This window comes from Artemia franciscana, chromosome 11, assembly GCF_032884065.1.
Source record: "Artemia franciscana chromosome 11, ASM3288406v1, whole genome shotgun sequence".
Taxonomy (NCBI): domain Eukaryota; kingdom Metazoa; phylum Arthropoda; class Branchiopoda; order Anostraca; family Artemiidae; genus Artemia; species Artemia franciscana.
The window spans coordinates 17,835,912-17,853,125 of NC_088873.1; the positions used below are offsets into that span (position 1 = coordinate 17,835,912).

General features: G+C 34.3%; 1 protein-coding gene across 1 annotated transcript in view; it reads left to right on the top strand.

The window, feature by feature from the left end:
- Positions 1-17,214, top strand: part of LOC136032560 (CD109 antigen-like) — a 211,190-nt gene that overhangs the window by 155,731 nt on the left and 38,245 nt on the right. Inside the window, exons 17-22 of the mRNA XM_065712830.1 lie at positions 178-309; positions 1,933-2,101; positions 2,662-2,839; positions 7,429-7,603; positions 10,009-10,133; positions 15,973-16,106. Of these exons, the coding sequence (XP_065568902.1) occupies positions 178-309; positions 1,933-2,101; positions 2,662-2,839; positions 7,429-7,603; positions 10,009-10,133; positions 15,973-16,106 (913 nt within the window). The remainder of the gene's footprint in view (positions 1-177; positions 310-1,932; positions 2,102-2,661; positions 2,840-7,428; positions 7,604-10,008; positions 10,134-15,972; positions 16,107-17,214) is intronic.

The window sequence follows — 17,214 nt, forward strand, 5'->3', positions numbered from 1 at the left end:
TTAATTTGAAAGATTTTTTTACACGTGAAAATATCTTTTTCACTAAAATAGTATGTTTTCTTAACCAAATTTATAAGACAGTCTAATTTCTTTAATTATTGTTACATAATATAAAATTATTTATTTGGCATTGACTGGTGGAATTTAATATAATAAATCCTGATTTCTTCATTACAGGTCCCAACCTTGACAGTCAAGGAGGTTTTGTTTCCAATTGTGCCCTTTGTTGATAAAGGAACCATATCTGTAACGGTATCCGTCCATACCCAGTTGGCAACCGACTTTGAGACCTTGGATATAGAAATTGAGGTAGTTAATTCATTTTATTCGTTATTCGGGTTTGGGGGGGGGCAATATTATCAAAATTGCCTAAAATTGTCGAATTACACGAAAAATATGGATAAATTCATACTATTCTCAACATTTAGACCTTGTCTACATGTCCTTGGCGTGTTTACATGTCTTGTAAGTTCCAGGCCAATCAAAGAAAAAACAGTCTAGCTGTTAATGGGGCAGAGGTGTTATTAATCAGTTGAGATAAAACTAGTTTCAATGTGTTTCTCTTCATATATTGTGTTTACTTTTTTTAAATTAAATTATGTCTCAACTATTTACTACATTTATTTATTCTTTTTTAGTAGTTAAGACCTACTTTAATAAGTTCAGTTTTACATCGTCCCCTTAATCCAAGCAAACACATTTTAAACTAATTAATAGAATTTATAGTTTTCAGTGAGCAAAGTTAATCTAAAATGTATTTCAAGACAACTCACATTTGAGCTGCCCTTGATGTATCCTGTCGGGTCTTACACTATGGAAGTGAACGTTTGAGCTAGTTTTCATACCTCACGAGTAGTTATGACCTAATTTTTTTTATAATTTTTTTCCCTTATTCAAATTCCCTTGGAATAAAACAATCGGTCTTTTTATTTTTGTTTTCTAAGTATTTGTCGAGGAAAAAACACTTATTCCACACTCCCAGTCATAATTCTCAACTATTGGACCAAAAAATCGGAGTTAGGAAACAAATCAGCCTCCCATTTGACCCAGCACTTATATATATATATATATATATATATATATATATATATATATATATATATATATATATATATATATATATATATATATATATATATATATATATATATATATATATATATATATGGAATTTTGTCTTGCTTTAGGATATATTTGGCCCAAGGACTTTAAGCTTTAAATTTCTGTTCATAAGGAAAAGAGTTTATTTATCCTTTTTTAGATTTCAGGCGATTTTTTTTCAGGCAAATTAGTGTCTTATTTTGTGAATTGGGATCTCGTTTACACATAGAATTTCATATATAAGTTTACCAATCGACAACCATAAGTTGCATAGTCTAACTTTAGAAGGTCCATTTCCCCAATCCGAATATTTTCTCATCCCCTTGGCCCAGGGGCTTTTGGTCCTTTGTTGGTCCTTTTTTGGGGAAGCCAATATTATTCTTCCTTATTTTCCTTTTCCACTGAGGTCTTTCTCGTCAAGTTTTGGGTTAACTGGTTAGGGAATAAATTAAGTTAGACAATGCATTAAGGCATATGGCTCTCTACAAAGACAATAGCCTCTGGTTTGGGATGTCGTTGACAATCTGTGCTTATTTATTCAATTAAAGGAAAGTAAAGGAAAGTAAAGCAACGCCGAGTCTATTAAATATAATTTACCGAAAATTTTTGTTTTTCAGTTACGATGTCAAGTAAGAATAATGATACAGATAGCAAACTCTTTTCATTTCTATTTCTCAGTTTTTCTACCACCTTCCTTCTTTTGTTATGCTTAAATTTCATTAATTTTTCATAAACTTCCTGAATTTTCTTTATTTTTTTTTTTGTTTTCCTTAAAGTTCTCAAATTCAAAGATAAAAATTGGTTACGCATTCAACTTTATTTTTATTTTAGGGTGAAGGCGTAATTCTTTATCGTCATTTATCTCTTCTGTTAGATCTTAAGAGTCGTGCTAATCTGTTCCGATACCTGGACATACCTATTGTAGATAATCCTATCGAGCTTTATAAAAGGCAGCGACGATTTGTATTTGGTAGCCCTCGGGGTCATCTCCTGATATCAGGTAAGCTATTCATGTCTATAGTGTACTAGCTTATCCCTGAAATGTCTCTAGCGTACCTTTCGGTGTAACCTCTGTTTCGCTTCTCTCTCTCTCTCTCTCTCTCTTCTCTCTCTCTCTCTCTCTCCTCTCTCTCTCTCTCTCTCTCTCTCTCTCTCTCTCTCTCTCTCTCTCTCTCTCTCTCTCTCTCTCTCTCTCTCTCTCTCTCTTCTCTCTCTCTCTCTCTCTCTCTCTCTCTCCCTCTCTCTCTCTCTCTCTCTCTCTTCTCTCTCTCCTCTCTCTCTTCTCTCTCTCTCCTCTCTCTCTCTCTCTCTCTCTCTCTCTCTCTCTCTCTCTCTCTCCCTTTTTCTCTTTCTTTCTCTTTTTTATCCTAAAAAATGGAAATGAATTACTTCCGACGGAATGTTAGATAGACAAAGGTAAAATTTCCATGAAAGCTAGATGCTCTGACATTTGCGGTGTTGTCTTGCTACTAAAAACCGAGTACATTTATGGGCTATAAAAAGAATTTTTTGGTTGTCTCGTCCAACCTGTTATTTTTAAGCTGCTTAGCTTACTTCTAGGTGATGTGATTGGGCCTATCCCTGAAGAGCTGCCGTCACCAGGAGCAACGGCATTCAAAAGAATTCTCAGTGGAATAGAATCATGTATGTACGCTTTTGGCTACAATTTGTGGACATTGCACTATCTTCGAATCACTAGACAATTTGATTTTTCAATATGCTATTTCAAGGTTTTGAGGTAAAAATTTAAGTTTTTCTATATTCTGTTCTGTTAAAGAATTAATAGATTATATAATCCAATTTACGATTAGATAATATGACTAATAGATAGTAAATAATTTACCATAATTAGCATAATAATTATAATTTTAATGATATGTAATTAGGAGAGTAAGATAGGGAAATCCATGAAGAAAGAGAGACAGGCTGTGATGAAATTATTTTCCGGGGGGCACGTTTTCACTTAGCCTATGAACTTGAATTTACTTTCCTCTTTTTAATATAAGTACTTTTTGTTGATTTTATTCCTAGTCCAGTTTGCTTATGTCAAATTTTCCACTAGAATTTTATAATTCATTCAGTTTTACTTTGTATTTAGTCATGTGTTGCATTTTCTCTTATTAGTAATTGTAGACGTGGTAAATGTACACAGGCGGTAATTTATGACATTTAATTTTGACATTTTTGCAACTAAGTGGTTCTGGGGATAGCTAACTTTACTTTACTCGTTTGGCCTTCAGTCATAAATAAAATTCTCTAATATTTAGTCGCTCCTTTCAAACAGTACGTGGTAAGGAAGTGTAAGTAAGTAGCGACACGCTACTTACGACAGTAGCTACTGAAACTCTTAAAAATATAATTTTATATTAGTAGATATATCAAAAGAATTGACTTACTGTGCTGACTCCAAACATATAAGATTCATTAAGTTTAGTGCAACCCATCAAAAGATGTGAGCCCGGAGAAAATTTGTCGGAGTTTGAAAAAGGGGAAAACACCTTTTAAAATTCAAGGAACTTCAATGAAAATCACACCATCGGTTCAGCATATCAGAGAACACTACTGTAAAGATTTCAAGCTTCTATCTACAAAAATGCTCAATTTTTATTTTCCCTACAGAATGCTAGAAGAAAGATCATGGATATGTGGTTTTTTTTTTTTTGTCATTTTCCAGGGGTAATCGTGCCGAATCAATCGGCCAAGAGGGCTCATTGAAACGGAGATTAAAAGATCTAGTGCTCTTTTAAGTGACCAAAAAGATTAGATGACAACTAGCCCCCCTATTATGTCCACTTTTTCCCCAAAAGTTGTCTGATCCACATTTTGAGATTTCTGTTTTGTTCAGCATGGTCGAAAGATCCAATAACCACGCCTTAGGGGATAAGATGACCCCAGCAGCCCCTGGCGAAGGGACTGTAAGCTGTTAAATTTACCCACAATTGTTCAAACATAGTATTTGTTATTAGGATGTATAGCTCGTAGCACAGTGGCTGAGTGTTCAGCTGCAGATTGAGTGGTTATTGGTTTCAAACCGATAGCCACTCGATCTGCAGCCAAACTGTGAATTGACACTGACAAAGGAGCGCTGGGCTTACTCATCTCTCATGCAGGATTTTGTTTGTTTCAAACAGTTTGCGGTAACGAACTGTTAGTAAGGAGCAATGTGACTCAATATCAACCAAAACTCTAATGAGTTTTGATAACAATAGATGCATAAAACGAAATGAATTTTTATGCTGATTCAAAATAAATAAAGTTCGTCAAGTTTAATGTAACTCATCAAAAGTTATGGGCCTGAGAAAATGTACTCAATTTTCGGAAAAGGGAAACACCTCAAACACCTGATTGATCTTATTGAAAATCACGCGATCAGATTCAGCATATCTAAGAACCCTACTTTAGATTTCCCTAAATTCTTCTGATCAAAATTTTGAGATAGCCATCTGTTTTAGCATGGTTGAAAAGTCCAATAAATATGCCTTGGGAATAAAATTACAACCCATAGTCTCTTGAGAAAAAGTTCTAAGCACTAAGTTAAGCAATTTGCCCATTGCTCACATGTAGTATCTATTATTGGAAAATACACGGAGTATTTTCCATGGAGAAAGTTTTCCGCGCGAAGGAAGGTTTCTGGGAGAACCTTCCAAGAGAAATTTTACACGGGGGAAGGGGACCTCCTGACATTATTTAAGCAACGATGAGAAATTAAATAAAAAAAAAAAATTTTCAACTTCAAGTAAGAAGCAACATTAAAACTCAAAACAAACAGAAATTATTCCGCGAACGAATGGGACTGAACCTTCTTAATACCCCGCTATTGACGCTAACGCTTTACTCTTTGTCACGTCTCTTTAAGAACCACTTCTGAAACATAAGGGTTGTTAAACAGAATAATAATAAGCTTTTTAAAGTAGTAAAAAGCTTTAGCGCAAAGAGTGAGGTTCTGAGGATGGGGCAATCCCCCTCATACAGAATGATTTCTGTTCGTTTTAAGTTTTAATATTGTCCTTACTTTTTTTTTTAATTTATATTGAAAATCGTTCATCCCCTGTATTATGGAACTGTAAAAAAAAGTAGTGGAGACTTAATATAGGATTTCTATGTGTGTTTTTATTGTTGTATTTTTGTAAAGACTATGTAAATTACCTCTGTGTTAGAGTGTATGTCTAAATGACCATTAGTCTAAGTCTAAGACTTATAGCCAGATATAACACTACTAAACTTTTTTGGAGTTTTTGAAGTTCCTATTTGAGAATCTGCAGATAGGTTTTCAGAGGGGGAATCTCTTCGGAATCAATTTAAACTAATGGCAGTTATGAGCTATTCTTGAAGTACTCAATGTACAATGTCCGCTCTTTTAAATAGTCCCAACCAGCCACGCTTGTTTACGTTTGCCGTGCTGCCTTGACAAACAGCGGTCTAGTGAAAATAGCTCATTGCTTGTCAGTGAGGAGACTCTTCCTATCGAATGTAGATCGCATTTTTTATTATTACAACTACAGCTACTTCTGACAACTCTTAGGTCTTAGTTCTAAATAAACCTAATTCTAAGTTCTATACATCTCAAACTTAAATTCCAATTTTTCAGAAAATGAATTTGGCGTTAGCTGAGTTGGCTCTTTATTGGAGAGATCCAGGGTACTCTCATTACCGCTCAGGTCTTCCATCTTTATGGTAAATATTTTTATTACATACCTAAAATTCACACCAATTTTTTTTTTTAACTTTAAAATGTTGAATTTATTTTATAAGAAAACATTTGAAATCATAAGAAAAAACAGAGAATAAAATACGTTGCAAAGTTTGATACTGATGGGCTGTTTTAACAATTTTATGTATCTGTTCTTTTCTTGTAAAAAAAAACCACATCTCCCACTTATAATCCAAGAAATATCCACCACTGAAAGAAAAGGGAATAAAATGGCCAATTAGTGTCTTAAAATTAGAAAATTTTGCAAAGCAATCTACAAATTTTGTAAAAGCAAAATTAGACAAGGTTTAATAAGCCCCCTCCCGTGCCAGATTTTTTTTTGGTAAACCACTCACTCACTTTCCCCCTTCTAAACGGAAATCCTGGATGTGGTCCTGGTACGCAGTCTTAAAATTTAAAACCAAGATAACTTACCTATTATCCGGCATGCTACCTTTCAAATCTTCATCGTCATGAGGTCCGTGTATGACCTGACACCAAAAATAGTTTTCTTAGCAGTTCTTATCAAAACGTAAGATTTTCAGCAGTTGTTTAGTGTGTTGTGACATCTGTTTTGTGAAAGCTAGATTGTAATTTTGTACATGCGTTAATTTTAGTTTTCAAAATATTCAGTATGTGTAACTTATAAAAGTAGTTCTTCTTTGAATTCTAGTAGGCTGTAATTTAAACTACGTGAATACTTCGATGTGTACGGATTCTAAGTTATACGTTTAGATTTTAATGTTTGGTGTATATATGTTTTAACCTGTATAGAGTTTAATTCAAAACCACGAATTTATCTGCCTGTAGGTAGCTTACGTCCATTTCGTTATTACTAAAAAAAAGCAATAGAAATATTAGTTTGGTGTCCACGCAAATTTTGTACTGCATTTCAAGGTTTTGCACTTTCCAGAGAAAGCGAAAATTTGAGAACATGGTAGTTCAAAAAGAACTGGGAAAGTTTGGAAAAATTGGAAAGGTGGAAAGATTTGCATTATATTTTCTATTTCCTTTAGTGGAAAAAGAAAATATAATACTTTGAAAAAAAACAAAAATGGAATTTCTCAATGCCTCAAAAATAAAAAAAAATACAGGAAAATGGATTGTAGCCTGTTAATCAAAGACCTTAGTTTTAGGTTATAAATGATGGCATAATTACCATGAAAAACCTTCAAGGATTTAGGCTTCTATGTACACGATGTTTATGGTTGCCTATTTTAACAACCAAAAAGATAACAAGGAAATAACACTAGTCTAAATTGATCAATGTGACTCTACCATTTAAAATAGTAAATGTTTAATCAATAAATTGACCTAGAATCAAACTTTCTAGAAAGTGATCTCCTCGTTTAATTTAATAACTTAATTCTATTATTAATTACTTACTAGGGCAACTGCGTGGATTTTAAAGACTCTAGGCCAAGCACAATTTCAAGAATGGGAAAATTTTCTTACAATTGATCGTGAGCTACTGACACAAGGATGTTTGTGGTTGACTGAACAACAAGCGCCAGATGGACTCTACCTTTTAAAATAGTAAATGTTTAATCGATAAATTGACCTAGAATCAAACTTTCTAGAAAGTGATCTGCTCATTTAATTTAATAACTTAATTTCTATTATTAATTACTTACTAGGGCAACTGCGTGGATTTTAAAGACTCTAGGCCAAGCACAATTTCAAGAATGGGAAAATTTTCTTACAATTGATCGTGAGCTACTGACACAAGGATGTTTGTGGTTGACTGAACAACAAGCTCCAGATGGATCTTTTATTCCAGACGACATTTCTGATGGAAAGCTGTTTAGAAATGTAAGTTTTTCTTTTACTTTTTTTCTACTGAAAAAAAAGTTATCTAGATGATAGTTATAATTGATAATTTCCTTTTAATCATATTGTGGCAGCTACGATCCCATATGGAATGATCTGAATGGTTAAATTATGCAGAATGACTCTAAGTAGTAAATATCGGAAATGGTGGATATTTGACTCACCTATGACTCCAGTATAAATGTAATAAAGCACAGTGTGACAATTAAAAAACCAAAAGAAGCTGAATCTTTGAAAGCAAAGTTTTCATTTGAGAAATAAAGAACAAATTCAAAACTTGAAAAAAACAATATTGTCTTATGTAAGACATCAAACCAGTTGAAAATCCATCTAAAAAGATCATAGATTCTGTCCAAGATGTTTGAATTAAAAACTATAGAAATGTCTGTGAACTTTCGAATGTTTTCTAAGAATTATGAAATTTATTTCGCCTCCCTCATTTGTTGTTTACAATTTCTAGTCCTACAATTACTCTACCAAAATTTTTGTCCGTTCTTTTGAAAATTAGAGCCCAAAACATAGAAATGTCCAAAACTATAGAAATACCATAAGAAAATTCTTATTTTCTTAAAATTTTCTTATCGTTGGGATAGTTACCCAATTATGACCGAATGAAAAATTATCAAATTTAGACTCAGAATAACCTTTAGTGAGTAATTATTCCAAGAACGTCATGTATGAGGGGCTGGGGGGAGGGACGCCCCCCTTCAATTTTTTGGTCACTCGGTAAAAAAAAGGCGGTAAAATCGTGAAACGAAGTGCCATGATTTTTCTGACGCCGCTAAAATTCTTTCTTCGGTTAAATAAAGACCATAAAAATACTGACAAATCATCTACATAAAGTTTGAACTTGGTCGGTAAACGTAACAGTTTTACCGACTCCTGCCGTCAGTTTATAGATGTCGCCACAATTTTCCATTTCATTAAATAAAAAGCATTAAAATAGTGACATGATATACACCGAAATCTGAATCTCGGTCAGTAAATGCATCGGTTTTAGTGACTCGTGCAGTAATTCTACGTATTGTACTCGAATCGGACATTACGCTTATTATTGACAAAAAGTTCAGTAAAAATAACCAGCCAGTCAGTAAAATCTCTTGATCCCCCCCTCCCCAAACATTTTGTTAGCAACAACCCTGCATTATGCGCAAAGTGTTGTGCATTTTCAATTGTTGAACTTAATTTACGTATGTATTTCATTATAATTTGAAACAATCACCGAATCTTTACTTGGAAAGAATTTAATACTTTTCGTCTTTTGTTGTGTTTATCAGTGTTGTGTAACTTTAGACATTAAATTTTTTTTCAACGTTCCAAATTTATTTCATCGCTGGTTTTTTCTCTCTTTTAATTTTTTCGGGGATTCGATATTTCTACCTTTCTTTACTTTTGTTGGATTGGGAAGTGGTCAGTCCGTTGTTCTATGGTCGCATGTTCTATGGTGTGAGAATTCTTTGTCCAATGGGCACGGCCTCAATCCCAGTTGTGACCAGTTATTTAGTTTGGGACGTGGTTCAGTGGAGTGACTCTGTAAGCTCAGCCAGAGTCGACCAAACTATAATTGGTACCTGGAGAAATATGGGGAAGGTAAGCAGGAAGGGTGTGTGAAAGCACAGGATGGTTGGCCCCCAGCTCCCCATTTCACTTCCTGGCTGAAAGGCCATGAAAAAGAAATCAGCACCACTGGTTTGGATCTTAAGGGTCTAGTGCCGTATTGCTTACTTACTACTTACTTACTTACTCACTTACTTTTTGAATTATCATATGGTACTTTTGCATGGGACTAAGCTACTTTTGACCTATTTTTCTGTGGAATTACTGCTGCCTTTCTCAAAAGCCATTTCATTGGTCAAAATTAGCCCTAGGCTAACTAATCAACCGAATATGCGCAATACCTTTTTAAAGCCTGCAAAAAGGACAGTGCATAGCTCATCAGCTCAGCTCAGAAGGAGTTGGCTAAGTAGCTTCGTTAATAACATCAGCCATCACAGTGTAGAGTCGCTGGACGTCATAAACTGGGTCAACTACTCGACTAACCTATGTTATTGTGATCGAACTCTTAATGCCTGTTCAAACAGCTGAGCATTTTTGCGTGAAATTTTTGTTCGAAGTTAGAATAGTTACTCTGGAGTCGTTTTGCCATCAAAGCTTCACTGCATTGATTTTGCAAAAACATTTTATTGGCTCAGGCTTTTTAGGTGAATCTTAATTGGCTTCCGCTTTATGGCTAATGTGTCTCAACTACCTATACGAGAAATATACTGATTGGCTTATCCTTCTTTATGAGTATGCTAATCGCCTTGCGTATTATGCCTAATAGCTGAGTTGGTTAGTGCTGCTTGTTCTTATGAAAACAATTTATTAATTGGTTGATGCTTTTTCAGGAGGATGAGGCAAGTGGAATTTTGATCCTAACATCTCATGTTGCGCAAGCACTACATTTTGCAGGACTCGAATCAGGAGGAGATAATAGAACTTTGTTCAGTGTTGTCAAGGAAAGAGCAGTCAGGTAAATGAAAAATAAAATTATACGTTACGATATTGTTTTGCCCAAAAAGAAAGAGCGTATGTGACACTTTTTCAAAAAAAGGACCTTTGTGATTCTGAGTCTCTTCTTGTGGGTTTGTCTCTAGCTGCAGTGTTTAGAGTGGCCTTCTCTAGACACTTCAAACCCCTTTTGTAATGTGCAACATACACATGTATTCTTCAATCCCCTGTATTCTTCAAGCCCCTTTTGTAGTGTACAATATACACCTGTATTCTTCAAACCCCTGTATTCTTTAAACCCTGAATGTATTCAAACCCCTGTATATATGGAGAATAAACCATCATTTTTTCACCATACACCTGTATTCTTCAAACCCCTGTATCCTTCAAGCCCCTTTTGTAATAGACAACATATACCTGTATTCTTCAAATCCTGTATGTATTCAAACCCCTGTATATATGAGAAATACACCTGTATTCTTCAAACCCTGTATGTATTCAAACCCCTGTATATATGAAGAATGCACCTGTATTCTTCACCATACGCCTGTATTTTTCAAGCCCCTGTATCCTTCAAGCCCCTTTTGTAATAGACAACATACACCTGTATTCTTCAAACCCTGTATGTATTCAAACCCCTGTATATATGAGAAATACACCTGTATTCTTCAAACCCTGTATGTATTCAAACCCCTGTATATATGAAGAATACACCTGTATTCTTCACCATACACCTGTATTCTTCAAACCCCTGTATCCTTCAAGCCCCTTTTGTAATAGACAACATACACCTGTATTCTTCAAACCCTGTATGCATTCAAACCCCTGTATATATGAAGAATATACCTGTATTCTTCAGCATACACCTGTATTCTTCAAACCCCTTTTGGAATGTGCAACATACACCTGTATGCGCTTAAAAAATAGTAACAGAATTGAAAGGGTATAAATTAAAATTTTAATTCTCTAGAAATTTTGACAATTCAAGATTTTACTAATCGGTTTATTGTGAAGAAATACCAATATTTAGCGTTAATAAATTTGTTAGCATTCATAGTAAAAAGCTGCTATTACTATTCAATTGTCATTTAATTCTGTCTACTAAAAACGTCTTAGTGACCAGAACGAAAGGGTATATCTTAAAGATTACATTTTTTCTAGCAAATTCCTAAAACTTTTATGCTAATAAACCAATTTATTGTGGAAAAATATTCATAAATAGCACGTGGCTAAGTAATTCAAAAACAAACTCTACCGTAAACAGCTTCAGAAATCTTATGTTAGGTTTAAAAAAAAATTCCAAAGTTTCTGATAAGTCCTCGGATTTTGTGAAGAATAAAATTTTTTTATTCGTGGCTCTTGATCAGCTTTAGGTGGGCTGTTAGCCCTGGTAGCCCCCCAAGCTTTTCAACGTTGCTTATTTCCAAACCTATAGACATTGACCGCTATCTAGTGAATTGTTTTGCCCTTTTGAGAATTCTTTCCTGTCGCATGCGCCAACTACCCATAGAGCTAGTAGTTACCAAATTGCAGAGGCTAGGCGCATATTATCTAATGATCTATAGTACCACGAATAAAATTATGCACATAGAACCACCATCTTTCGCAATTGTAATTTTTAAGCCAAATAAAATAACAAGCCAAATAAATGACTGACTGCAATAGTCAACAATTGGCGTTTATGAAAAATAGTGGATGATGAGCAGAAATGATGCTGAATGTATTTTGGTTTCAGCAGAAAAAAAAGCAAGAAAGATTCCAATATGCTTCATTTGAAAGACAACATTAAAGTTTAAAAAAATCTTTGATTCCAATAATCTAATTAAACCAAAGGTTTATTAGCTCTCAAATAAATATTGAAGAACAAAAAGTTGAAAGGTCATGACAGGAGAATCCTTATACAGTTATAGTGTCGTAAGTTAGATGCACGCTAGTTTTTACCAACATCAAATGTTCAACTGATCAGTACTGACCGATCAGTTTTTGTGGGGGGACTTCATTGTTACTAATTACTAGTTTCGGCGCAATGGTTCTCCTGTCCTCTTGTGTTTAACATTTTTCGAAGTTATTCCATTATTCATGCATTTCAATTTTTTGTTAATTAAAAGAGGGCCTTTCCGAAGCCAAGAGCGGGGGGTTAGCAAAAAAAAAAAAAAAACTGTACAAAAGAGTCTTTAAAAGCTGGGGGTTTGGGGGGCGCCAGCCCCCCAACTGCCTCTTCTAATTCCTGTACGTTTTAAGGTTCGACTTTGGGACGCAGCCTCTTTAACTCTTTAAGAAAACGAAGTTTTTTTCATATTATTTCTGTACGTTTTTCTACAATCCATGGTGGATGTAATTTAATAATTCCTGTACTCCTCGTACAGGAGTACTCCTCGTACAGGAATTAGGAGAGGAACCCCCCCCCTCCCCCCCGCTTTTAAATCATTGTATAAAATAGAAAAAAAATAGATAGAATGACCGAAATGTTTCTTTTGCTCATAAGAAGCTAATATTCTGTTATCTCTCAAATGATAAGCTGTCCAGGTGTTATCAAAATTTTTTTGATGTTGTGAAAAAAAACCGCCCGTAAGGGATACGAACCCTTGACCCGAGGATTAAAAATCTTACGCTCTACCAACTGAGCTAATAACTTGCATGTGTGTAAACATAACTTCGCAATAGCTTTTAAAAATTTCAAATTAACATGGGCTCTTATGGAGAGAAATCATAGCTAATGGGTGGTTTCTGGAAAACAGGGAAGGAGTTATCGGATCAAGCTGAAATTTCGCGGATAAGCTCCTGGGCCGTAGGGGACCTTAACTTGTGAATTTCAGCCCGATCGGACAACGTTAAAAGGGGTGGGGGGTTGGAGGGTCGAAACTTTCGGGGGGTTAAGATTTTCCTACGAAACTTTCATGGGCACTTACTCGGAGAATTCCGCATCGAATGAGTCTTCGTACACCCAGATCCGATGTCGGATGTGACCTGTAGGCGTCTAGAAAAAAAAAGTAAATGAATTTTAAGTGGCTATGCGTGGTTTCTGGAAAACAGGGAAGGAGTTATCGGATCAAGCTGAAATTTCGCGGATAAGCTCCTGGGCCCTAGGGGACCTTAACTTGTGAATTTCAGCCCGATCGGATAACGTTAAAGGGAGGCTTGGGTTGACAGGTCGAAACTTTCGGCCAGATTTTCCCCATGAAGAAAAAGTTGGAGGGGGATGAAATTTTGCAGTTTTCTTAGTTGGAGCTCGGGCTACGAAATGCATCCCTCCCCATCCGTCTGCGACCACTGGAACCGAAGATCGCTTAACATTGTCGTGTGTCGCCTCTTTATAGAGGCACGAGTGTGCCTCCTTGACAATCTATTGAAAGTTTTTGTAGGGAGGTTAACAGAGCTTGTTTTTGTGTTCAAAAGGAGAAATATTTCGTTGGGCCGTTAATAGAGAGGAGAAATACTTTGGGCTTAAATACTTTGATATATTTTACTAACAATTTTCTCGGTTATAGCTATTTTAGGGGCCCCCTCCCTCAATCCTACTCGTGCGCGATTTATTTTAAAGTTTTAGGAGAGTTTCAAATGCAATAGACTAATTAACATTTTTCTGATAGCTTTATCAGTTGGTATATCAAACAGTTTGTGGTTACAAACTGTAGTAAGGAGCAACCCGGCTCAATAGTAACTGAAACTCTAAAAACTGGAATTAGGTACCAATAATTACATCAAAAGAATCAAATTTTAATGCTGATTTTAAATATATAAGTTTCATCAAGTTTAGTCTTATCCATCAAAAGTTACGACCCGGGGAAGATTTGCCTTATTTTAGAAAATAGGGGGAAATACCCCCTAAAAGTCATAAGAATCAAACAAAAATCACACCATCGCATTCAGCGTATCAGAGAACCCCTCTTTAGAACTTTGCAAGTTTTGTTTGAACTAGAATTAGTTTGAAGTAATTTGCAAGTTATGTATATTTTTTACTAATGAAAACGTTTGTAAAAAATTAAAAGTTATAGTTGCCTTTTTAAGTTATCAAAAAATTGGAGGGCAACTAGGCCTCCTCCCCCGCTCCTTTTTTTCAAAATCTTCCGATTAAAACTATAGGAAAGCCATTTCGCCCAAAAAATTAATATGCAAATTTCATTTTAATTATTTATGTGCGGAGAGCCAAAACCAAAACATGCATTAATTCAAAAACGTTCAGAAATTAAATTAAAAAAAAATAAGTTTTTTTAACTGAAAGAAAGGAGCGACATTAAAACTTAAAACGAACAGAAATTACTCAGTATATGAAAGTGGCTTTTCCTGCTCAACGCCCTGCTCTTTACGCTAAAGTTTTTAACTGTTTTGAAAAGTAGAGTTAAGAGAAAGAGTCAAACTTTAGCGTAAAGAGCGAGGCTTTGAGGAAGAAAAGCCACCTTCATATACGGAGTAATTTCTGTTCGTTTTAAGTTTTAATATCGCTCCTTACTTTCAGTTAAAAGAACTTGTTTTTTTTTATTTAATCTTATAATAAGGCACGCACGCAGCGGGTGGACTTCATAATCGTGCCCAACTCTTCAAACTGCTCATATTTTTACGATTGTTCCAACAATTTATCATATCTTTCATATACTACGCTAATTTTTTAGTTTTTTTGCAAACTACCCGGATGGTTGGTTTTTGAAAATTAGCTACATTTTTAGAGTTGAATAAAAAGCCTAGAATTTTGAAGCGTTCGGTGCATTCAATAGATTTTGGCCGTCCTATTTTGCTTATATTTATTAATTAATTTCTTTTTTGCAGTATGTCACAATATCAGAGAATCTTGATTTAAAACTATTTTGACAAATGGTTTAGTCTATCCTTATTTTGAATGTTATCGTCGTGATTGTTTTATTGCTCTTAAATTTATTATTTTCAAAAACCAATTGGCTAAACAAAACTTCCATTTTGAAGTGATTCCTTCGGTTTTCAGTAAAATACAAAAGACACTATTTATTTTGAAGGGCTCGAGTTGATTAAAAAGGGTTATACGCATATGTGTCCTTTGAATATAGATTCTATAGATTAATATCTCTTTTTTGCCAAAATCAGTTGATTTCTTTCTTCTATGCAGTATATTTTATGAACAGGGAATCCTATTTCCTTGACTGAAAACTATTTAGTTTTTTTAGTGTACTATGTACTATAGATGAAGAAAACTACCTGGTGCCCTCTCCATTGTTTGAATCGTTAATTTTATTTAGAATGTACCAAAACTTAGTGACGCTATTAGTTTATGGTTCACTAAAGATTAGTTTGGAGATTAAGACGTTTTGGGAGATTTTCTTGATTTTTCCTGCCTAATATATCCAGGCTATGCATTGAAATTTAGGGTTCAAACACGAAATGTGCGCGAATACCATTAGTATTGATGTGATTAAAAACATTATTTTAACAATTACGATAGTTAATATTGTTGTAGTATTATATTTAACGATATTTTACATTATAGACATTGTTTAACGATAAAAAAAACTGAATAAAATAAATCTGAAAAGCTCATATCAGAATCACTCAGATAATTGGAAAATAGAATTGGATTGAAACTATATAGCGACACGCTAAAAAATCGTAAGCGATTATTCCTTTTTCACGAAAGTGCTTTTATATTAATTAGGCGTAGAGGCCAAAGCGCAGTAGATATACTAACCCACCTTTTATTTTTAAAACTTGGCAGCAATTTTCTTCTGAAATATCTTCTTGCTACAATTTCGAGTTGAACAAAAAGCAAAATATATGCGTTTGCTTTGTAAGTGCAGAAACAATAGATTTTAACTCATCTTCAGCCCATGGCTGTTGATTTCTTTCTTCTGTGTTGTTTTTTTTTTTGCTATGCCTTGTACTGTATATTCTTTTAGTTATTTGGAGCGAAACTTCTATAAATCAGAAGATCCCTTAGCCTTGGCCATTGTAACCTATGTCTTTACCTTATCTTCATCATCACAAACTGAGGCAGCTTTTGCAATATTGGACTCCAAGAAAATTGAAGAAGGTATTTTTTTTTTTCTTTTTTTTTGCGAAGTCCCTAAAAGTAATTGCTTAAGCAAGGAAACTTGATGGCGTAAGTTATATCAAAAACACATCACTTTACCTATTATGATGAACAACCTTCCGTGAAGGTTGATTATTAAGAAAAATGAGGCTCTGTCATTTGTACAAAAAAAAATGCAAAAGGTTACCGGTTATCATCAAACAATAGGTATTAGTTTGGTATTGTGAATTTGGTTAAGGAAATTGTCGAAAGGGTAATATTTAGAAGAAATGACTTACAGGGTATTCTTTACTTAAAACTAGAAAATATTTTTTCTTAGCAAAACCCTTGTCATAGAAAAATCCTACCCTTGTTATACCGCCGCAGTATCAAAGAAAATATTGAAGATAGTTCCTTGCAGCAACAGGATTTTCTTTTAATTATTAACTTTTGCCAGCTAGAAATCTAATTTTTCAATTCTAGTTCAAAACAAAAGCGAACTGAATATTGACTAAAAATGTCTTTCCATTCAGTGACGTTACATCTGGCTGTCAAGGAACCCAAGGAAAAACTAAAGAACCTAGAACCATTTGTGCTTAAGTTACCGCTGGGGTACTCTTTAATTTTAATAAAATATGAGAGTATATTATATCTATTAGGAATTTTATAATTGATGGGTCTTTATCTTTTCTGGGAAAAATATGTGTTTACTAAATATTGAAAGTTATAACGTACTTGATCAATATTTCGTTCTTCTGTTTCCCAATGCTATGTCATAACTTTCGATGATTAGTAATCTCAGGTATGGTCGCTGGATGTCTGTATATTAAATTCACTCCTAGTTACTCCTTTAGGAAAAAGTACTACTTAGAACCTTAGTATCCTAAAACTTTTGTTAGCACAGCAGCTAGGAAAAAGTTAAAAATTAGCTCAAAGCAAACGTAATTTGAGCAATTTGACAGATTTGGAAGGTTCCTGTTGTGTTTTCGGCATTTATTGCTCATTTTTTGTCACAGGGTACGTTTTATTTAAAATATATGTGTCTATTAACTATTGAAAGTCATAACGAACTTGATCAATATTTACGTTCTTCTGTTTCTCAATGCTATGTCATCACTTTCAATGATTA